At 55.1% G+C, this 15527-nt stretch overlaps 2 protein-coding genes and 1 pseudogene across 4 annotated transcripts; 2 read left to right on the top strand and 1 right to left on the bottom strand.

Moving 5' to 3' along the window:
- The first annotated feature begins 296 nt into the window (after positions 1–296).
- On the top strand, positions 297–12178 carry ARMC7 (armadillo repeat containing 7). Of its 3 annotated transcripts, XR_005121961.1 has the most exons (4): positions 297–665; positions 744–887; positions 9838–9897; positions 10719–10757. XR_005121961.1 is itself a non-coding variant. In XM_037493694.1 (3 exons), exons 1-3 carry the CDS (start codon positions 575–577, stop codon positions 11078–11080), a joined length of 597 nt encoding a protein of 198 aa, XP_037349591.1. In that variant the 5' UTR covers positions 297–574; the 3' UTR covers positions 11081–12178. The 3 variants fall into 3 exon arrangements, 2 of the variants coding, with proteins under 2 accessions (XP_037349591.1, XP_037349592.1); XM_037493694.1 differs by lacking the exon at positions 9838–9897 and having other exon boundaries at positions 10719–12178; XM_037493695.1 differs by lacking the exon at positions 9838–9897 and having other exon boundaries at positions 744–823; positions 10719–10859.
- Positions 1846–3366, top strand: LOC119231881 (40S ribosomal protein S12-like; annotated as a pseudogene).
- Positions 12161–13642, bottom strand: NT5C (5', 3'-nucleotidase, cytosolic). The gene is made up of 5 exons (XM_037493693.2): positions 13467–13642; positions 13178–13278; positions 13031–13091; positions 12683–12797; positions 12161–12565 (listed from the first exon to the last, which is right to left on the bottom strand). Exons 1-5 carry the CDS (start codon positions 13608–13610, stop codon positions 12384–12386), a joined length of 603 nt encoding a protein of 200 aa, XP_037349590.1. The 5' UTR covers positions 13611–13642; the 3' UTR covers positions 12161–12383.
- Between the last annotated feature and the right edge of the window lie 1885 nt (positions 13643–15527).

The following is a 15527-nucleotide window of genomic DNA, read 5'->3' on the forward strand; positions in this document are numbered from 1 at the left end:
GTCGCTGGGGTCAAGGGAGCCGACGGCGCCCCAAGAGGGGTGACCCTAAGTGACGAAAGCTGAACTCTCCCCCTCCCGTCAGGTGCGGGGAAGTTGGGAAATACCCCCGCACCGGCGCCGCCCAGGAAGCTCCCGCTGCAGCCCCAAACCCCCGCAGCCCTGCGTTGCAGAGGCCGCGGCCACGCCGCAGGGAGCGCGCTGCGCACGCGCGGAGCTTGTGGCTAGCCCCGCCCCTTCCGGCCCTGGGCGGGGCTAAGCGCGGCGCCGCCGGAAGCCGGAACCGGCCGGCAGCCGAACTCGCTGTCAGTCTGGGCCGCGCGACCCCCGCTCTGCCTCGCTGCCGGCTTCTCGAGCCCGGCGCCCCACTGGAGATTTTCACGCCTAGCTTTTACCGTGTCCTGAGACCCCGCTCCTCTCCCCTCACCCCACCTACAGCTGCAAGTGACTGCAGGCCCGAGCCCGGGAGAGGACCCGCTTGCCAGGGTCGGGCCCGCCTGGCCCGGAGAGGTTTAGCCCGACGCGCCGGCCTCACCTCACACTCCTGCCCGCCCCCCGGGGGTCCCGCCGCCCGGCCATGGCCCAGAAGCCCAAGGTAGACCCCCACGTCGGGCGGCTGGGCTACCTGCAGGCGCTGGTCACGGAATTCCAGGAGACTGAGAGCCAAGGTGAGAGCGGCGGGGTCGGGGTCGGGGCCAGGTCGAGGTCGCCCCGGACCTGCCTCCAGTGTCTCTTTCCCGCTGCAGACGCCAAGGAGCAAGTCCTGGCCAACCTAGCCAACTTCGCCTATGACCCCAGCAACTACCAGTATCTCAGGCAGCTGCAGGTCCTGGATTTATTCCTCGATTCGCTGTCGGAGGAGAATGAGACCCTCGTGGAGTTTGCTATTGGTAAGAATGCGACCGACCGCCCACATGCCAGTGGGATGTGGGAGAGTTAACCGTGATTTGTCGGGAAAGGAAGACAGTTGCTCAGCTGCAAACCTTCACGTGTCTGTGCCGCCTCCGGGGTTGTCTTGTGTATGTCACAGGCAGCTACCTTGAGTTAGTTCTGGAACTCACTGCCCAGGCCTCCCTCTGCATGTCCACCCTTCCCCCTGCTTAGAGATGAGGGAATGATAATATAAATGAGGGAATGGACTGAAGGTGCTTGGAGGGAAAAATGTTTAGTGCTCTTTTAAAAAAAAAAAAGCTTTACTTTAAAATTTTTTTAAAGATTTATTTATGCATACAAGAGCTGGGGTATATGCATATTTATTTATGCATACAAGAGCTGGGGTATACAAGAGCTGGCCAGAGTTGCGGGGGCTGAGAGGATTTACCAGAGACAGAGTGGGGAACAGAACAGGCAGACTGACTGAAATACACTGCTGAGGGGAACAGCAGGGGGACAGGAGAGGTCTGCTGTGCCATGTGGGTTGCTCCCTGGCCAGCAGATCAAACTCGCGCTACAGAGGCCGCGGATTGCTTCATAGTGCGGTGCTTAACCCCTGCACCACCAGGGAGGCCCCCTACTTAAAATTTTTAATATCAAGGGCCTCCCCGGTGGCGCAGCGGTTGAGCGCTGGTTTGCGAAGCTGCCCGCGGCCGGTTCGATCCCCGGCTGCTCCCCGGCCACCGGAGGAGGGTCCCACATGGCGCGCAGACCTCTCCTGCCGCCCGCTGCTCCCCTCAGCAGTGTACTTCGGTCCTTCTGACTGCTCTGCTCCCCGCTCTGGCTCTGGTGAATTCTCTCGCCCTCCCGCGCTTCTGACTGTACCCAGTGCATGTATAAACAAAACAAACAAGCAAACCAGCAAACAAATAAATAAAGCATGCCTCTATAAAAAAAAAAAAAAAAAAAAAAAAAAAAATTTTTAATATCAAGAGAAGTAGAGGTGACTTGTATGGGACATGTAGCTGATGGCTCCTGTAGTTGGTATGATCTGGGACCTGTTGACTTGCTTGCTGAGCATGTACTGTGTGAGTACAGTACTGTTCTAAATGCTGGAGAGAGGGTGGACAAATTGGGAAGATGGATTCATCATCCAGGAGCTTTCTATCCTTGGGGAGATGGGCAGTGCACAAACAAAAAAGCTGAGATTCTGAAGGAATAAACAGAACCATAAAATGGAGCAGGAGGAGAAAGGGTTTCTTCTACGCTCTCTGGCAGAGGCACAGCAGGTAGTGCTAGGTTTTCTCCATTTGAGGAGGCAACTCGAGGTGAGCTTAGGTCCATTGCCCAAGGCTCACCGTTTCAGTCTTGCCTTCCAGTTCCGGCCCAGGGGACCCAGCTGACAGAGCCAAGGCCCAAAGTCCGGGTGTCTTCCTAACCTTGTTCTTTGTTTCCTCTGCATCTTTCTGGCTTGCTAATGTTCATGAGTGGTTTCCATGACAACTCACCAAAACCTAGGACATCACAGAATGTTTGACAGTTTTGTTACTAACGCGGGATTCAAGGAGATGGCCTCTGAGATCTCAGGTTGACTTGCTTTCCTGAGTTCTATTTCCTGAAATACATAGAGCTGCCACCAGATGGTGGTGGTGCTCAGGAAACTGCTGGGAAATGCTCACTGCTCTTTCTCTGCCCACTGAGTTGGGTGGAGGTGGAGACCCCTGTGCATTCAGGATTCGCCATCGGAAACCTAACCCACTGCCATGGCTGAGGAAGTCATTGCTGCTACGGGTGTAATGCATGTTACTACTGCCTGAGAAGAAATGCTGAAGACCGCCCTTACCCACAACAGTCCAGGACGCAGAATTTGCAGAGCTGAGCGCCTAGCCGAGCGCCAAGCCCGTCTTTGTGTGCTGCATGCAGCTGGTAAGCTGTGTCTGTCGGGTTGGCAGAGGCCCGTTGTGGTGGACACCAGATCAACCCAGTTACGGCTGATGACAGCACAGCTAGGGGTTGGGGACTCCTCTAAAATTGACAGAGAAGGGAAACCCAAGTATAGGGTGCAGCTGTGTGGTAGTTAAGGTCTGCGGCAAAGTGTCCCAGGCCAAGGACATCCTGGAGGAATACTTCAAATGCAAGAAATGAACACATTTTAAAAATTGGCTATTTTTCCTCTAAACAAAAGTATAAACAAAACCTCAGGGGCCTTTCTCGGAAGACAGTATTTAGCACAACCGAAGGTAGCACACCCCCAACGGTTACGTTATACTCAGGGAACATGCACCTCCAAACAGGCTGTAACAGCCCCACAATGGAGACACAATAGTAGAATGGAGACCAGCGCTGTGGGGTGCTGTAAATGAGTCCACAGCTCCCTGCGGTAATCTTGCACACATAATGTTAAGTAAACGATGTATCTCTTGTGCCAGGCACGTCATAACAGGCAACGTGATTCCACTTGTGTGGATAGTAAAATTTTTTTTAAAAGATATATTTATGCATAAAAGAACTGGGGGTACAGGCCAGAGGTGTGGGGTGGGAGGTGAGAGGATTTACCAGAGACAGAGTAGGGAACAGAACAGACAGACCGACTGAAACACACTGCTGAGGGGAGCAGCAGGAGGGACAGGAGAGGTCTGCTGTGCCATGTGGGTAGCTCCCTGACCAGCTGGGGATCAAACTGGTGCCGCAGAGGCTGTGGATTGCTTCATAGCATTGTGCTTAACCCTTTGAGCCACCAGGGAGGCCCAATACTAAAATTTTTTTAATTAAAAAATTTCCAGAGGGCCTCCCCTGGTGGTGCAGGCGGTTGAGCACTGCTATGAAGTTGTCCGCAGCCTCTGCAGCGCCGGTTCGATCCCGGCTGGCCGGCGAGGGTCCCATATGGCACGGCAGACCTCTCCTGTCTCACCCGTTGCTCCCCTCAGCAGTGTATTTCATCTGTCTGCCTGTTTTGTTTCCCGCTCTGTCTCTGGTGAGTCCTCTCACCCTCCCGCACATCTGGCCTATACCCTGGTTCTTGTATAAATAAAAAATGTCCAGGTCCTACTTATCAATTAAAATTTGTTTTATTAAATGATTACAAATCAGGAAGGTGTCCATCTCTGATGGAAGGAGAGAATTGGATCTAGGAGGGACCTGCAGAGGCTGAATTGCTGACAGTGTTTTGTTGGTTGACCTCTGCACTGGTCACGTGGCAACTGCTATCCGTCTGTTAAATGGCTGTATTTTCTGTATGTGTGGGTTGCAGTTACAGCTCTGTGCCCACCTCTGGGGCTATAAACAGGTGTGCTTGGTCCTGCTGTGTGCCAGGGAGGAGACTTTGTCCTTCTTAACTCTCTGCCCACTTGACTGCTGAGGAAACCGAGGCTTCAAGAAGCAGAGCTGCTTGCTCTGGTCACCTAGATTTCAGCGGCAGCTCTGGGATGCCCACTGGACCCACACTGATTCTGGGGCTCCTCTGCACCTCTTGTCATGGGTCATTTAGACTGGGGTCTTCTGCTTCAAAGAGATTCCTCAGCCATTAGCTCACGGCAGGATCCCCTTAAGAGGAGGTGGTACCATCAGTTCTTACCCCACTGCTTCTCCCTCCCTCGCCCGGGAGGCTGTCTCCTGGGCATCCTCACTTGGACCAGGTTGGCCTCTGCCATCCCTCCTTGACTGGTAGAGACCAACTCCCTGTCCTAGTCCCAGAAAGAGAGAGAGAAAGAGAGATCAATTTATGTGAATATAATTTACGTGACTACATTGTTCACATTACTAAATTCTAAAGGCGATGTCTCTGGAGCCTTTCCTGGAGGCATCCTCTCTTCCTAGTTTCTTGTGTATCCTCCCAGAGATAGGTTTGGGATTTCCAAACAAATATGTATTTGTTTACGCATCTGCTTTTTTGCATGGTCTACAAATATGACAGTGTTAGACCACGTTTATATGTCCTGCTTTTTTTTTTTTCAAGATTTAATTATTTATGCATGTGGGAACTGAGGTACAGGCCAGAGGTGCAGGGGGTGAGTGGATTCATCAGAGACAGAACGGGCGAATTGACTGAAACACACTGCTGAGGGGAGCAGCGGGTGAGTCAGGAGAGGTCTGCTGCGCCATGTGGGCAGCTCCCTGGCCGGGGATCAAACTGGTGCTGCAGAGGCTGCAAATAGCTTCATAGTGCTTAGACTTAACCCCTTGCGCCGTCAGGGAGGTCCGTCCTGCTTCTTTTTTTAATTTCTCCAATGTTGTATGTCGGTGCACCTGCAGCATCCATTCACACAGAGCTGCCTGGTTCCCTGTGCTGGTCAGTTAGCACCGCCTCCGCCTGGGGCTGGACAATCAGCTTCTGTCTGGCCGCTCTCACCACTGCTGCCCTGGGGAACCTGATTTGTGTGTCATTTTGCAATAAATTTGTAGACGTGACCTATCTCAATCAGAGGTAGAAAAGCCATGATTTTTTTTTTTCTTTCCATGTAGTTTACTGTTGTTTATCATATGAAAGCTTCCTCGGTGTAAGGCAGAACTGTTCTGCAAGGTCTTTTCAGAGAGCTCTCCCCTCCATTCTTGGTCTTTCCCCCTTAGCCCCCAAATGTGCGCATATACTTCTATATCTGTCGTCCCCCATCCCAGAGTGGCTTCACCTGCGGGATGGACTACAGCCAGCCCAGTGCCCTCGTGGGGGGCGGGGGGGGGGGGCGGGAAGCCCTGCCCAGGCCCAGGCGCCAGTCCTGGCGAAGCACTTGTCTGCGTGACCTAATCTCCCAGCACCCCATGCCCTACTTGCTGTGTGATCCATCCAGAGTCCCCTGCCTGACCTCTCTGAACCTCTGGCTGTCTCAGCCCAGGAGCACTTGAGTTTTCTCTTTTGCCTCTACTGAGGGCCGCCTGAGCCTCCTGCTTCCTAGGAGGGCCCTGTTTTTGCCTGTTGTTTCTCTCTGCCTCTTCTGATTTGCCCAAAACATGTTCATCAGCCAGTCAGAGCTTGTCCTTTTTGTTTGGTAATCATTTTTTTAAATTACAGCGTGATCATCACAGTAAAATGCACATATCAAGTGTCAGCTTGATGTGTTTTTTTTTTAAACTCAGTACAGTTTTATGTACTCAGCATTTAAGATAGAAGATGTGTCCATCTCCCCAGAAATGTCTCCTACAGGCTCTCCCAGTTAGTATCTCCTACCCCAAGACACCCATTTCCCAACTTCTCCCCTCCCACCCCCATGGGACATGTGTGTTCTTGAGCTTCATGTACCTAGAATCACATAGGGTGAACTCTTGTGTCTGCTTTCTTTCTCTCAGTGTTACTGAGATTCATCCAAATTTTTAAAGTATCAGGGCCTCCCTGGTGGCACAAGGGTTAAGATGCAACCTATGATGCTGTACGCAGCCTCTGCAGCACGAGTTCAATCCCCGGCCAGCCAGGGAGCTACCCACATGGTGCAGCAGACCTCTTCTGACTTGCCCGCTGCTCCCCTCAGCAGTGTACTTCAGTCAATCTGCCTGTTCTATTCCCCACTCTGTCTCTGGTGGATACTCTCACCCCCGCATCTCTGGCCTGTACCCCAGCTCTTGTATGCATAAATAAATAAATATTAAAAAAAAAACAACAAATTGTTAAAGTATCAGCAGTTCAGGTCTTTGAATGAATGGACCACAATTTGCTCATCCATTCACCTGTGATGAAGATTTGCCTTGTTTCCAGTTGGGATCCTCTATGAATGGGGCTGTTATGATCTTTTTTTATGCAGGTCTTCTTGTACACATATGTACTCACTTTTCTGGGGTTCCCATAGGAGTAGAGTTGCTGAGTCATAGGGTGAATGAATATATGTTTAACTTTATTAGAAGCTGCCAAATTGTTTCCGAAAACAATCATGCCGTGGCACACTGTCCATAAAAACATAGCCTGCCCCTGTCTGCACTTGGTGTTGCCTGCCCTCTTCGTTTTAGCCGTCATGGCGGGTGTGTGGTCAGCGACATCTTGTTATCAATTTAATTTTCATTTCTCTGAAAAATAATGAGCACATGTTCATCTATATTGACCTTTTTGTGAAAGTTTGTTGAAATATTTTTGCTCATTTTTTGTTTTCACCTTTTATTGATATGCTGGAAGGAGTTCTTTAGATTCTAAGGCAAGTTCTCTGTCTATGAATATCTTTTCCTTTTGCCTCTTTTTTTTTTAAAGATTTATTTTTATACAAGAACTGGGGTGCAGGCCAGATGCATGGGAGGGTGAGAGGATTCACCGCAAACAGAGCGGGAAACAGAACAGGCAGACTAACGAAATACACTGCTGAGGGGAGCAGCAGGCGAGACAGGAAAGGTCTGCCACGCCATGTGGGAATCTCCCTGGCCGGCCCCGGGAATCGAACCGGCACTACAGAAGCTGTGGACAGCTTCAGAGCGCTGCACTCAACCCACTGTGCCATCGGGGAGGCACAGAACTATGTCATTTTTTGCTCGACAAATGTGCCTGATGTAGTTAACCAGCCTGCTGTCACTGGGCATTATGGAGGGTGCTTCCAGGTTCTGCATTGTTTTTCTATCACCCTCCTTTGTTCTTCAGGGTGAGTTCACAGAAATGGGCACGGGAGGGAAGCTCACTGCAGCATGGCCTCCCCTCTTATGGGTCCTATCTCCACCTTCGATTCTCCAACTTGGCCTCTTGCCCCTTGAGGCTCTTCTCTTCCCAGGCCCTCACTCTTCTCCTCTTGGGTCACTGCCGAAAGGCAGAGGGGTGTAGAGAGTTCCCTGCGTTGGGGGTCCAGGAGGCTAAACACCCTCAGAGGCCTGCCAGGTCCCCAGATAGGAGCAGCTGGGGCCTTCTCCTGCCCCACCCCCTGCAGATTATGCCCTGGGCAGGGTGGCAGTGCCCCACCCAGCACACCTGGGTGAGAGATGACTCACCAGCCAGAGAGTGACTCAGGCTTCATCGTATCTCACTCACAGCAGAGATAAGGCCCCTGCCCACCCCCCCACCCCCCAAGTTGCGTGCGCTGTGGTAGGAAGCTGGTTCCCGGCTCTCAGCTCACAAGAGGTGTAGACGTGTCTGAGAAGCGCACCAGAGCCTTCCCACTTGTCCCTCCTGGCTGAGCCTGGCATCTGCCCGTGGCGGGATTAGTTGTCCTTGTGTCTTCTAGAGGGACTTTCCATGGGAGTGACAAAGAGTTCTCCATCACCTTTGGACAAGTTACTCAGCTTTTTTTTTTTTTTTTTAAAGATTTATTTATTTTATTTTATTTATTTATTTATTTATTTTTTTTTTAAAGATTTATTTATTTATTTGTTTGTTTGTTTATTTATACAAGCACTGGGTACAGTCAGAAGCGCGGGAGGGTGAGAGAATTCACCAGAGCCAGAGCGGGGAGCAGAACAGGCAGAAGGACCGAAGTACACTGCTGAGGGGAGCAGTGGGCGGCAGGAGAGGTCTGCGGCCATGTGGGACCCTCACCCGGCAGCCGGGGATCGAACTGGCGCTGCAGAGGCTGCGGGCAGCTTCGCAACCCAGTGCTCAACCGCTGCACCACCGGGGAGGCCCTATTTTATTTATTTTTTAATGATAAATTTTATTTTTATATTCCCCATACAATTGCAACCCCCCCCCCATTCTGACACCAATCCCTCCCCTCCCACCCCCCACACCCCCGTCAGCTTTTTCCATTAATGGGGTTTGCGGGGTTTGGTCCTGTTCTCAGAATGTGTCCAGTAAGTATCCATCACATTTGCAGGCACCTGATGCAGAGGTAAACCAGCAAGCAGGGACCCGCCAGATGGTGCCCAGTGGTGGGGACAGACAGTGGACAGGAGGGCCCCGCAGGGGTGATGGGTGCTGAGGTGGGAGGAAGGTCTCGAGTGTCCCACCAGGAAGGTCCTCCCAAACAGTGTGCTGGGTCTCCCCTCCCCATGGTCCAGGGTTGCTCCTCAGGCTCAGAGGTGTCCTGTCAGCCACACCAGGATCCCAGAACTGCAGCATCCCAAGGCAGACGGTCTCAGGAAGGCATCCCAGCCTGCCCCAAGCCTCTGCAGCTCTCGCAGCCCCTGCTCCCCTGCTTGCTGCTTGAAAACTCTTTCAGCAAGTATTTGTTGACTGCCTCCCGCACCAGGCACTGAGGACAGGGCGGAATAAAGAAAGCCACGATCTTGCTCCCAGGGCACGTACCTTCTAGTGGGTGCTGGTGGGCAGAGAGAAGAAAACAAATCTGCCAATGATCTTAGTTCTAAGCATAGAAAGAAAATGCAATGGGGCGATGAGGGTAGTGCCCTGGGCATGCAGGGTGCGGCTCGTGGGTGACTCCAGAGAGAGTAGAGAAGTGCTGGTTACCAGCACGAGGGTGGCAGCATGTGGGATATGAGACCTTAAAGGTCCCCAGGGTGGGCAGAGGTTGGTGACTGCCAGGGAGGGGGCGATGGACCAAACTGGATGGTACAGGTCAGTGAAGACACGGAGGGGGTTCATTTTATTCCAAGTGCATTGGGAAGGCCAAGTGAATAAAACCTCTAAAATGTTTCCCTAGAGCAGGACTCAAACTGACCAGGATTCTGCCAGGGATTCCCCCCCCAGAGGCACAGTTTCCTCTTGCTGGGGAGGGTATCCTGGTTGGGTCTGAGCCTGGGGAAAGTCCTCTTTGATTTTGGAGAAGCAGGGGAATGGGCTGGGCTGTGGCCCTGACTCCTGCTTGGTCAGGCATGTGATGCAAATGAGCTGGGAGCCCTTCCTGGGCCAGACCTGCCCCTGGGGCCTCCACCGAAGGAAGCTCTCTCCCTCCCTCCCAATGCCAGGATGTCAGCCTCCAGCACTGGCCAGTGCTATGCAGAGCGAGCCCCAGGCAGTTGGCATTTGTCCCCTGGGCCAAGAGGTCACTAAATTGGCGGAAACAGTGCTTATAGCCACCTGAGAGAATGGGGTCCTGGCCATACTACCTGAGCAGTCAGTGGGTTCTTTCATCCAGACCACAGTCTCACTCTGGCCTTTTCTTTTGTCCCTAGACTCCTAGGAATAGTCATGAGAAAATGGTGTTCAGCCCTCTGACCTCTTAATAAATCACAGTGAGTTCTGATTTAAGTCCTTGACAGGACATCAAGTGAAAACCTCCCCCTATCGAAACAACGTATAGAGAAAGCAGGTCTTTCAATCAGGTCGGCAGTGTCAGCAGGGATTGCTGCTCACCAGCGTTATAAAATGACGTTGAACTAAAGCAAGTGACCAGGACCTGCCGCCCACGGCAGGTGCGGGGCGTCCCTGGCGGTGGCTCAAGGCTGCTCAGTGATGCCGGGACGGGTTTATTGGCATGGAATGATGCTTACAATACATAAGCGAAACCGCTGGTCTACAAAACAGGAGAGTATCAGATTTTGCTTAAATATATGTACTCAAAAATTGCAAAATGAAAAGCAAATGTTAAATGGGCAGTAGATTGAGATGGCCTGTGTTTGGCTTTCTAATTTTTTAACAGCTTTATGGAGATAGCCTTGACATCGTAAACTACGTATTTAAAGGGTTCGATTTGATACATTTTTTGATATGTGTGTGCATATATATGTGTATATGTATATATGTGTATATATACACACATACACCTATGTATACATATATATACACACACACCTATGTAACTGTCACCTTTCCTGTACGTTAAAATTCTCCTAAAGTGATGATGTATTATGGGTTTGTTTTTTTTTTACTGGGCTGGCTGAACCAAGAAGGTTTTAGTGGCGGGTCCAAAGGCTGGGCAGTGGCAGGAACTTTGAAAGAGAGGCCAGGAGACCTTTGTCCCAGGGACACCTTCTCCCAGGCCTGGGACTCATAAGGCAGAGGGAGGCGGGAGGAGCCACAGGCCCAGGTGTTCACACACATTGCTCTTCCCCAGGAGGCCTCTGCAACCTGTGCCCAGACAGGGCCAACAAGGAGTACATCCTGCAGACGGGGGGCGTCCCTCTCATCATCAACTGCCTGTCCAGTCCCAACGAGGAGACCGTGCTGTCGGCAGTCACCACCATCATGTACCTGAGCTCGCCTGGCCCCAGCTCCCACCCCGAGCTGACCGCCACGCCTGTGGTCCAGTGCATGCTGCGCTTCTCTCTGTCGGCCAACAGCAGGCTCCGGAACCTGGCCCAGATCTTCCTAGAAGACTTCTGTTCTCCCAGCCAGGTGGCCGAAGCCCGCAGCTGGCAGGCTCACTCTGCCCTGGGTATCCCACTGCCAAGGACTGAGGCCCCACAGCAGCCCTGATCTAAGGAGACCTCACGGCCATGGCAACCTTATGCCAGACAGACCCAATTCCCTTTGGGAGCTCAGCATAGCTCCCACTGTGCACCTTCTCCCAAATGGCGCCTTTCCGGCCATTTCAAAGGTGAGTTTGCCCAAATGATAGGTATTTACACTGTGATGAGGTATTAGGAGGTGAGTGAGGAAGCTCGACTTGAGACCCGTGGAGACGGAAATCCCAGGTGGCCTGCTCTCAGCCAAGTAGCTGAAGGTGAAGGGCAGTCCCCTGCCAGGCGCTCACCCTCCTGTAAGCCGCTGGCACCCTAGGTCAGAGGCTGTGCAGAAGGCGGTGCTCACGAGGAGGAGCTTGGCCTGCACCTAGGAGAATTGCCTGCACCGGGGTCTGGAGTCATCTTTAGGACCAGAAACTAAAGATCTGAGTTTCCTGGGGCTCTGGGAAAATGCGAAGGTGTTACACTCACTCTGGGGCTCTGGAGACTGGCTACCTGCCGTCCAGACTCTACAGGCTGGCCGTTTAGAGGTGACAAATGCCCACCTGTCAACTGTTTCTCTGTAGGGCCCTGTCTGCTAAACGCCATGTTAGGGCTTCAAGGACTGAGGCTAGCTAGGGCCCTGCTCTGAGTGGCGTGGCCCCCATGACTAACATCGCCATCAGGCATTAAGACCAAGGCCATGGGGGTGATGATCCACCTTAATAAAGACATGACCCTTCTCCCCTCACCACCCTGGCCCTCCTCTGCCATCAGGGTTGGCGAGGGTCTGCTGCCCCTAGAAGTGCATCTCCGGCCCGGGAGGGCCTCGGGGATGCAGATAAAAGGGTGCTCAGGGCAGAAGAGGCGCAGATCCTGGCGTGAAGCGCGGCTCAGTCACAGTGAGTGCTGTCAGCACAGGGACAGGACAGGACCCCATAGAAAGTTGGGGTTCGAAGCAGTGGGGGTCCTGATCTCAAGCTTGACCCTTAGGGCTAAGGAAAAGCAGTTGCCAGGGTAATGGCATCCAGGAGGGCATGGAGTTGGGCCAACTCGTCAGCCTCCATCCCAACACCCCCCCGCGCTCCCAGGGGGCCCTATCCCTTACTTTCCCAAATAAAGGACCTTCAAAAACCCAATCAGCCAAAGTGTTTTATTAAAAGTTTCCTGACTGTTTTCCCACCAGGTTTCCAGGCCGGCTGTCCCACGAGGCTCCGCCGGCTGGCCTGTGAGACCACATCTCACTATCTCCCGCCCAGCCGGGGCACTGCCCTGCCCTGGGTGCTGCTGGGGTTCCCTGCCAGTCTGCCTCCCCTCCCACTGTCGTGTCCCTCGGCTTATTCCCGCAGCAGCTCCGGGCCCTTTGGGTCCAGCTGCAGGGCTCCCCGTTTGCTGTCTATGATCTCCCTCCAGTTGTCACCCCAGGAGAGCAGCCTTCTCCTGGTGGGGGGCAGGGCCAGGTGCTGGTTGTGGCAGCAGGTGAACAAGATGTGCTCCCAGCTCGGAGTTGCCTCTTGGCCTGGACAGGAGAGAAAGGCCAAGCGTACCTGCTGTGACCTGGTGCCGGGTGCTTTTCCCACCCTCTCCCTCAGCCTGCAGGCCCGTGCCTGGAGGCCGCCGCGAACACGGGCCCAACCTCGAATGGTGTCCTTGTCATCAATGAGCAGGTCCCCCAAGACCAGCGTCTTGTCCCTCGTCAGGATGATGCGCTCCACGAACTGGGGCCCCAGGTGCTTCTCTACCCAGCGGTACTGGTGGGGGACACACAGGCCGTCAGCAGGGTTTGATGGGCCCCAGAATTCAGGGCCGGTGAACCAGCGGGTGTGAGTGGGGTCCCCTAAGAGATGCCGCTTCCCCCGTCCCGCCCCACCCCGCACTTAGCGGCTGCTGGGTTTTATTTCTGAAATCAGGGCTAAGCCTAGAAAAGCATTGTTTTAAAATGAGGGCTTGGGCGCTCCGGGTGCCGGGGGCGCGGGCGGCGCACCTTCTCGCCCACGCAGTGGTCGTACTTCAGCAGGGGGCTGGTGCAGATGAAGACCTCGGTGCTGCGGGGGGAGGCGCGTGAGAGCCGGCGGCGCGCGCGGGGCCCGCTCCCCGCCCGCCCCCGGCCGCCCCCGGCCGCCCGCCTCACTCGCGCATGGCGTCCATCTCGCGCATGGCGGCCAGGGCTCCGGGGATGGGCTCCAGGTCCAGGAAGAAGCCCGGGGCCTCGTACACACTGGCCACTTTGTCCTGAGAAAGACACGCGCTGGGCCCGGCGCCGCCTCCGGCAGAGGCGCGCGGCGCGGGCCGCAGGGACCGATCCGCGGGGCTCTGTCCCGGGGGGCCCTCCCCAGCGCCTGTCTCGGGGGAACCGCGGCTTCCGAAGTGGGGGTGCCGGGGGTTCCCGGGGGGGCCGCCCACCCCCGCCCCTCTCCTACCGCCAGGTCGGGGCGCAGCGCCCGGTACTGGTCGCGCGCGAGGAAGCCGCGGCGCTGCTCCAGCGGCACGTGGGGCTCCCCGGGGAAGCGGCGGCGGAAGCCGCGCAGCAGCCCGGCCTCGAAGTCGGCCAGCACCCCGTCCATGTCCACCAGCACCCGCACGGGCCGCGCGCGCGCCGCCGCCATCGCGGGGGGCCGGGGGCGCGGGGGGCCGGGGCGCGGGAAGGCGGTTTCCGGAGCGGGCGCGGGCGGGGCCGCCGCGGGCTAATTTGCATGCGGCGCGGGGGGCGGGCGGCCGGAACGGGAGGCTCCCGGGCCCGGCGGGGCGGCGGGGCGGCGGGGGGTCGGGGGGTCGGGGGGGCGCTTTCCTGGCGGAAAACTGCCCTTTGGCCGCGGGCACGCCGGCGCCCCCTGCAGTCGCCCCCCGCGCTCCAGCCGCGAACCCCAAGAGTTACTGGAGGCGGCCGCCCCGGGGCCACGCAGGGGCTCTCCCGACGCACCGGGGTGGGGTGGGGCGGGGGGCTTGTCTGAGCACCTGGGGGCTAACCCCGGGCCTGGCGGCACCTTCTCAGAACCGAGCCCCGGGGCTGCGGGGCCCGGAGCCGGAGGGCGCGCGCCCCCATGCGGTACCCCCCTGAGACCCGGACCCCAGAGCCCCTGTGGTTAGAGCGGGTCCCGCTCCTGAGAGGCGAGTTCCTGGCGGAGCCCGGCTTGTGGGTGCGGCAGCTGCTTGCAACGCCCGCCTCGGGTTGTTTAGCTACAAATGGCAAACTCAGATCTGAGCCAGTGGCCACCTTCCTGTTCCCCAGCCGATACCCCAGAATTTGCAAACCAATGGAACAAGCATTGCGAAGGGGAGCCTGGCTCGGCCTTCTAAGGTGATGTGATTACTAAAGCTCGGAGCAGGGGCCTAAGAACGCGGGGTTCCCCACTGCTCTCCGGGCTCCTTCACTGCGCCCCGCAGTCACGAACTGGGTCAAAGCTCCCATCGCCACGTGTAGGGGGATGAGGCTGGTCAGGCTGTTAAGCCGCTGGCCTCTGTGGCTATCACCTGCGGCCTTGGGCTTGTGGGTGTGGGCGCGCGTGCCTGACTGTGGACACCTGCGCATGGGTGTGTGCGCATGTGCCAGTGTGCACACCTGCGCCTCGAGGTCAGGGCTACAAGGCGATGTCACCCCCAGACGAAGGGCTGCGAGAGGGAGAGGCCACGAGAGAACGCCAGAGAAAAGAGATAGAGATTTGGGGGGACTCAAGTTGCTGCCGACCGGCTGGCTGGTCTCCCCTTTTACCACTGACACCCGTGAAAGTGATGCCAAGGGCGCCAAAATGCTCCTTCAAATCGCTAGAACTTGATGGTGAACCTGCCGGGCCTGGGATAGCAAAACACCAAGGAAACCTAATGGTTCTGCCGACTGCGGGTTTAATGTTTACTTTTAGATGATTCAACTTCACTTTCTAGACCCTCAGCTTTCCTTCAAAAATGTCTGAGGAGAGGGGCCTCCCTGGTGGCACAATGGGTTAAGCACCGCACTATGAAGCAATCTGCAGCCTCTGCAGCACGAGTTCAATCCCCAGCTGGCCAGGGAGCAACCCACATGGCGCAGCAGACCTCTCCTGCCTCACCCGCTGCTCCCCTCAGCAGTGTATATCACTCAGTCTCCTGTTCTATTCCCCACACTCTCTGGTGAATCCTTTCACCCCCCACATCTCTGGCCTGTACCCCAGCTCTTGTATGTAAAATAAATAAATCTTAAAAAAAAAAAAGTCTGAGGAGACATTGATTTATAACGTCTCCAGTCCAGCATCTGTGTTGCACAGCATCATAACCACCAAAGTCGTATTTCCACTCCACGCCACATAAATTGAACCCAATCACCTCTAACCCCCACCCCCTGGAAACCACCAATCTCTTCTCTGTAGCTAAAAGTTTCGGTTTCATTTGCTTTATTTCCTTATATACCCCAAACTTCCTAATTGGAAACTTGAACATCCTTGGTAAACATGTTGCCTACAACTTTCTCAAATCTGTCCCCATAGACCCTCCCTCCACACTAGGCCCAT

The sequence above is a fragment of the Talpa occidentalis genome, unplaced genomic scaffold, assembly GCF_014898055.3.
Source record: "Talpa occidentalis isolate TD23 unplaced genomic scaffold, MPIMG_talOcc4v2.1 talOcc4.7, whole genome shotgun sequence".
NCBI classification, from domain to species: Eukaryota; Metazoa; Chordata; class Mammalia; order Eulipotyphla; family Talpidae; genus Talpa; species Talpa occidentalis.

Excerpts from the sequence above, each read along its gene's own strand:
- NT5C (XM_037493693.2), bottom strand. The coding sequence starts at position 13,610 with ATGGACGGGGTGCTGGCCGACTTCGAGGCCGGGCTGCTGCGCGGCTTC. Across the intron at positions 13,279-13,466 it reads CGCTGCGCCCCGACCTGGCG|GACAAAGTGGCCAGTGTGTA; the intron begins GTAGGAGAGGGG and ends TGTCTTTCTCAG. Across the intron at positions 12,798-13,030 it reads ACCACTGCGTGGGCGAGAAG|TACCGCTGGGTAGAGAAGCA; the intron begins GTGCGCCGCCCG and ends GTCCCCCACCAG.
- ARMC7 (XM_037493694.1), top strand. The coding sequence starts at position 575 with ATGGCCCAGAAGCCCAAGGTAGACCCCCACGTCGGGCGGCTGGGCTAC. Across the intron at positions 666-743 it reads CCAGGAGACTGAGAGCCAAG|ACGCCAAGGAGCAAGTCCTG; the intron begins GTGAGAGCGGCG and ends TTCCCGCTGCAG. Across the intron at positions 888-10,718 it reads CCTCGTGGAGTTTGCTATTG|GAGGCCTCTGCAACCTGTGC; the intron begins GTAAGAATGCGA and ends GCTCTTCCCCAG.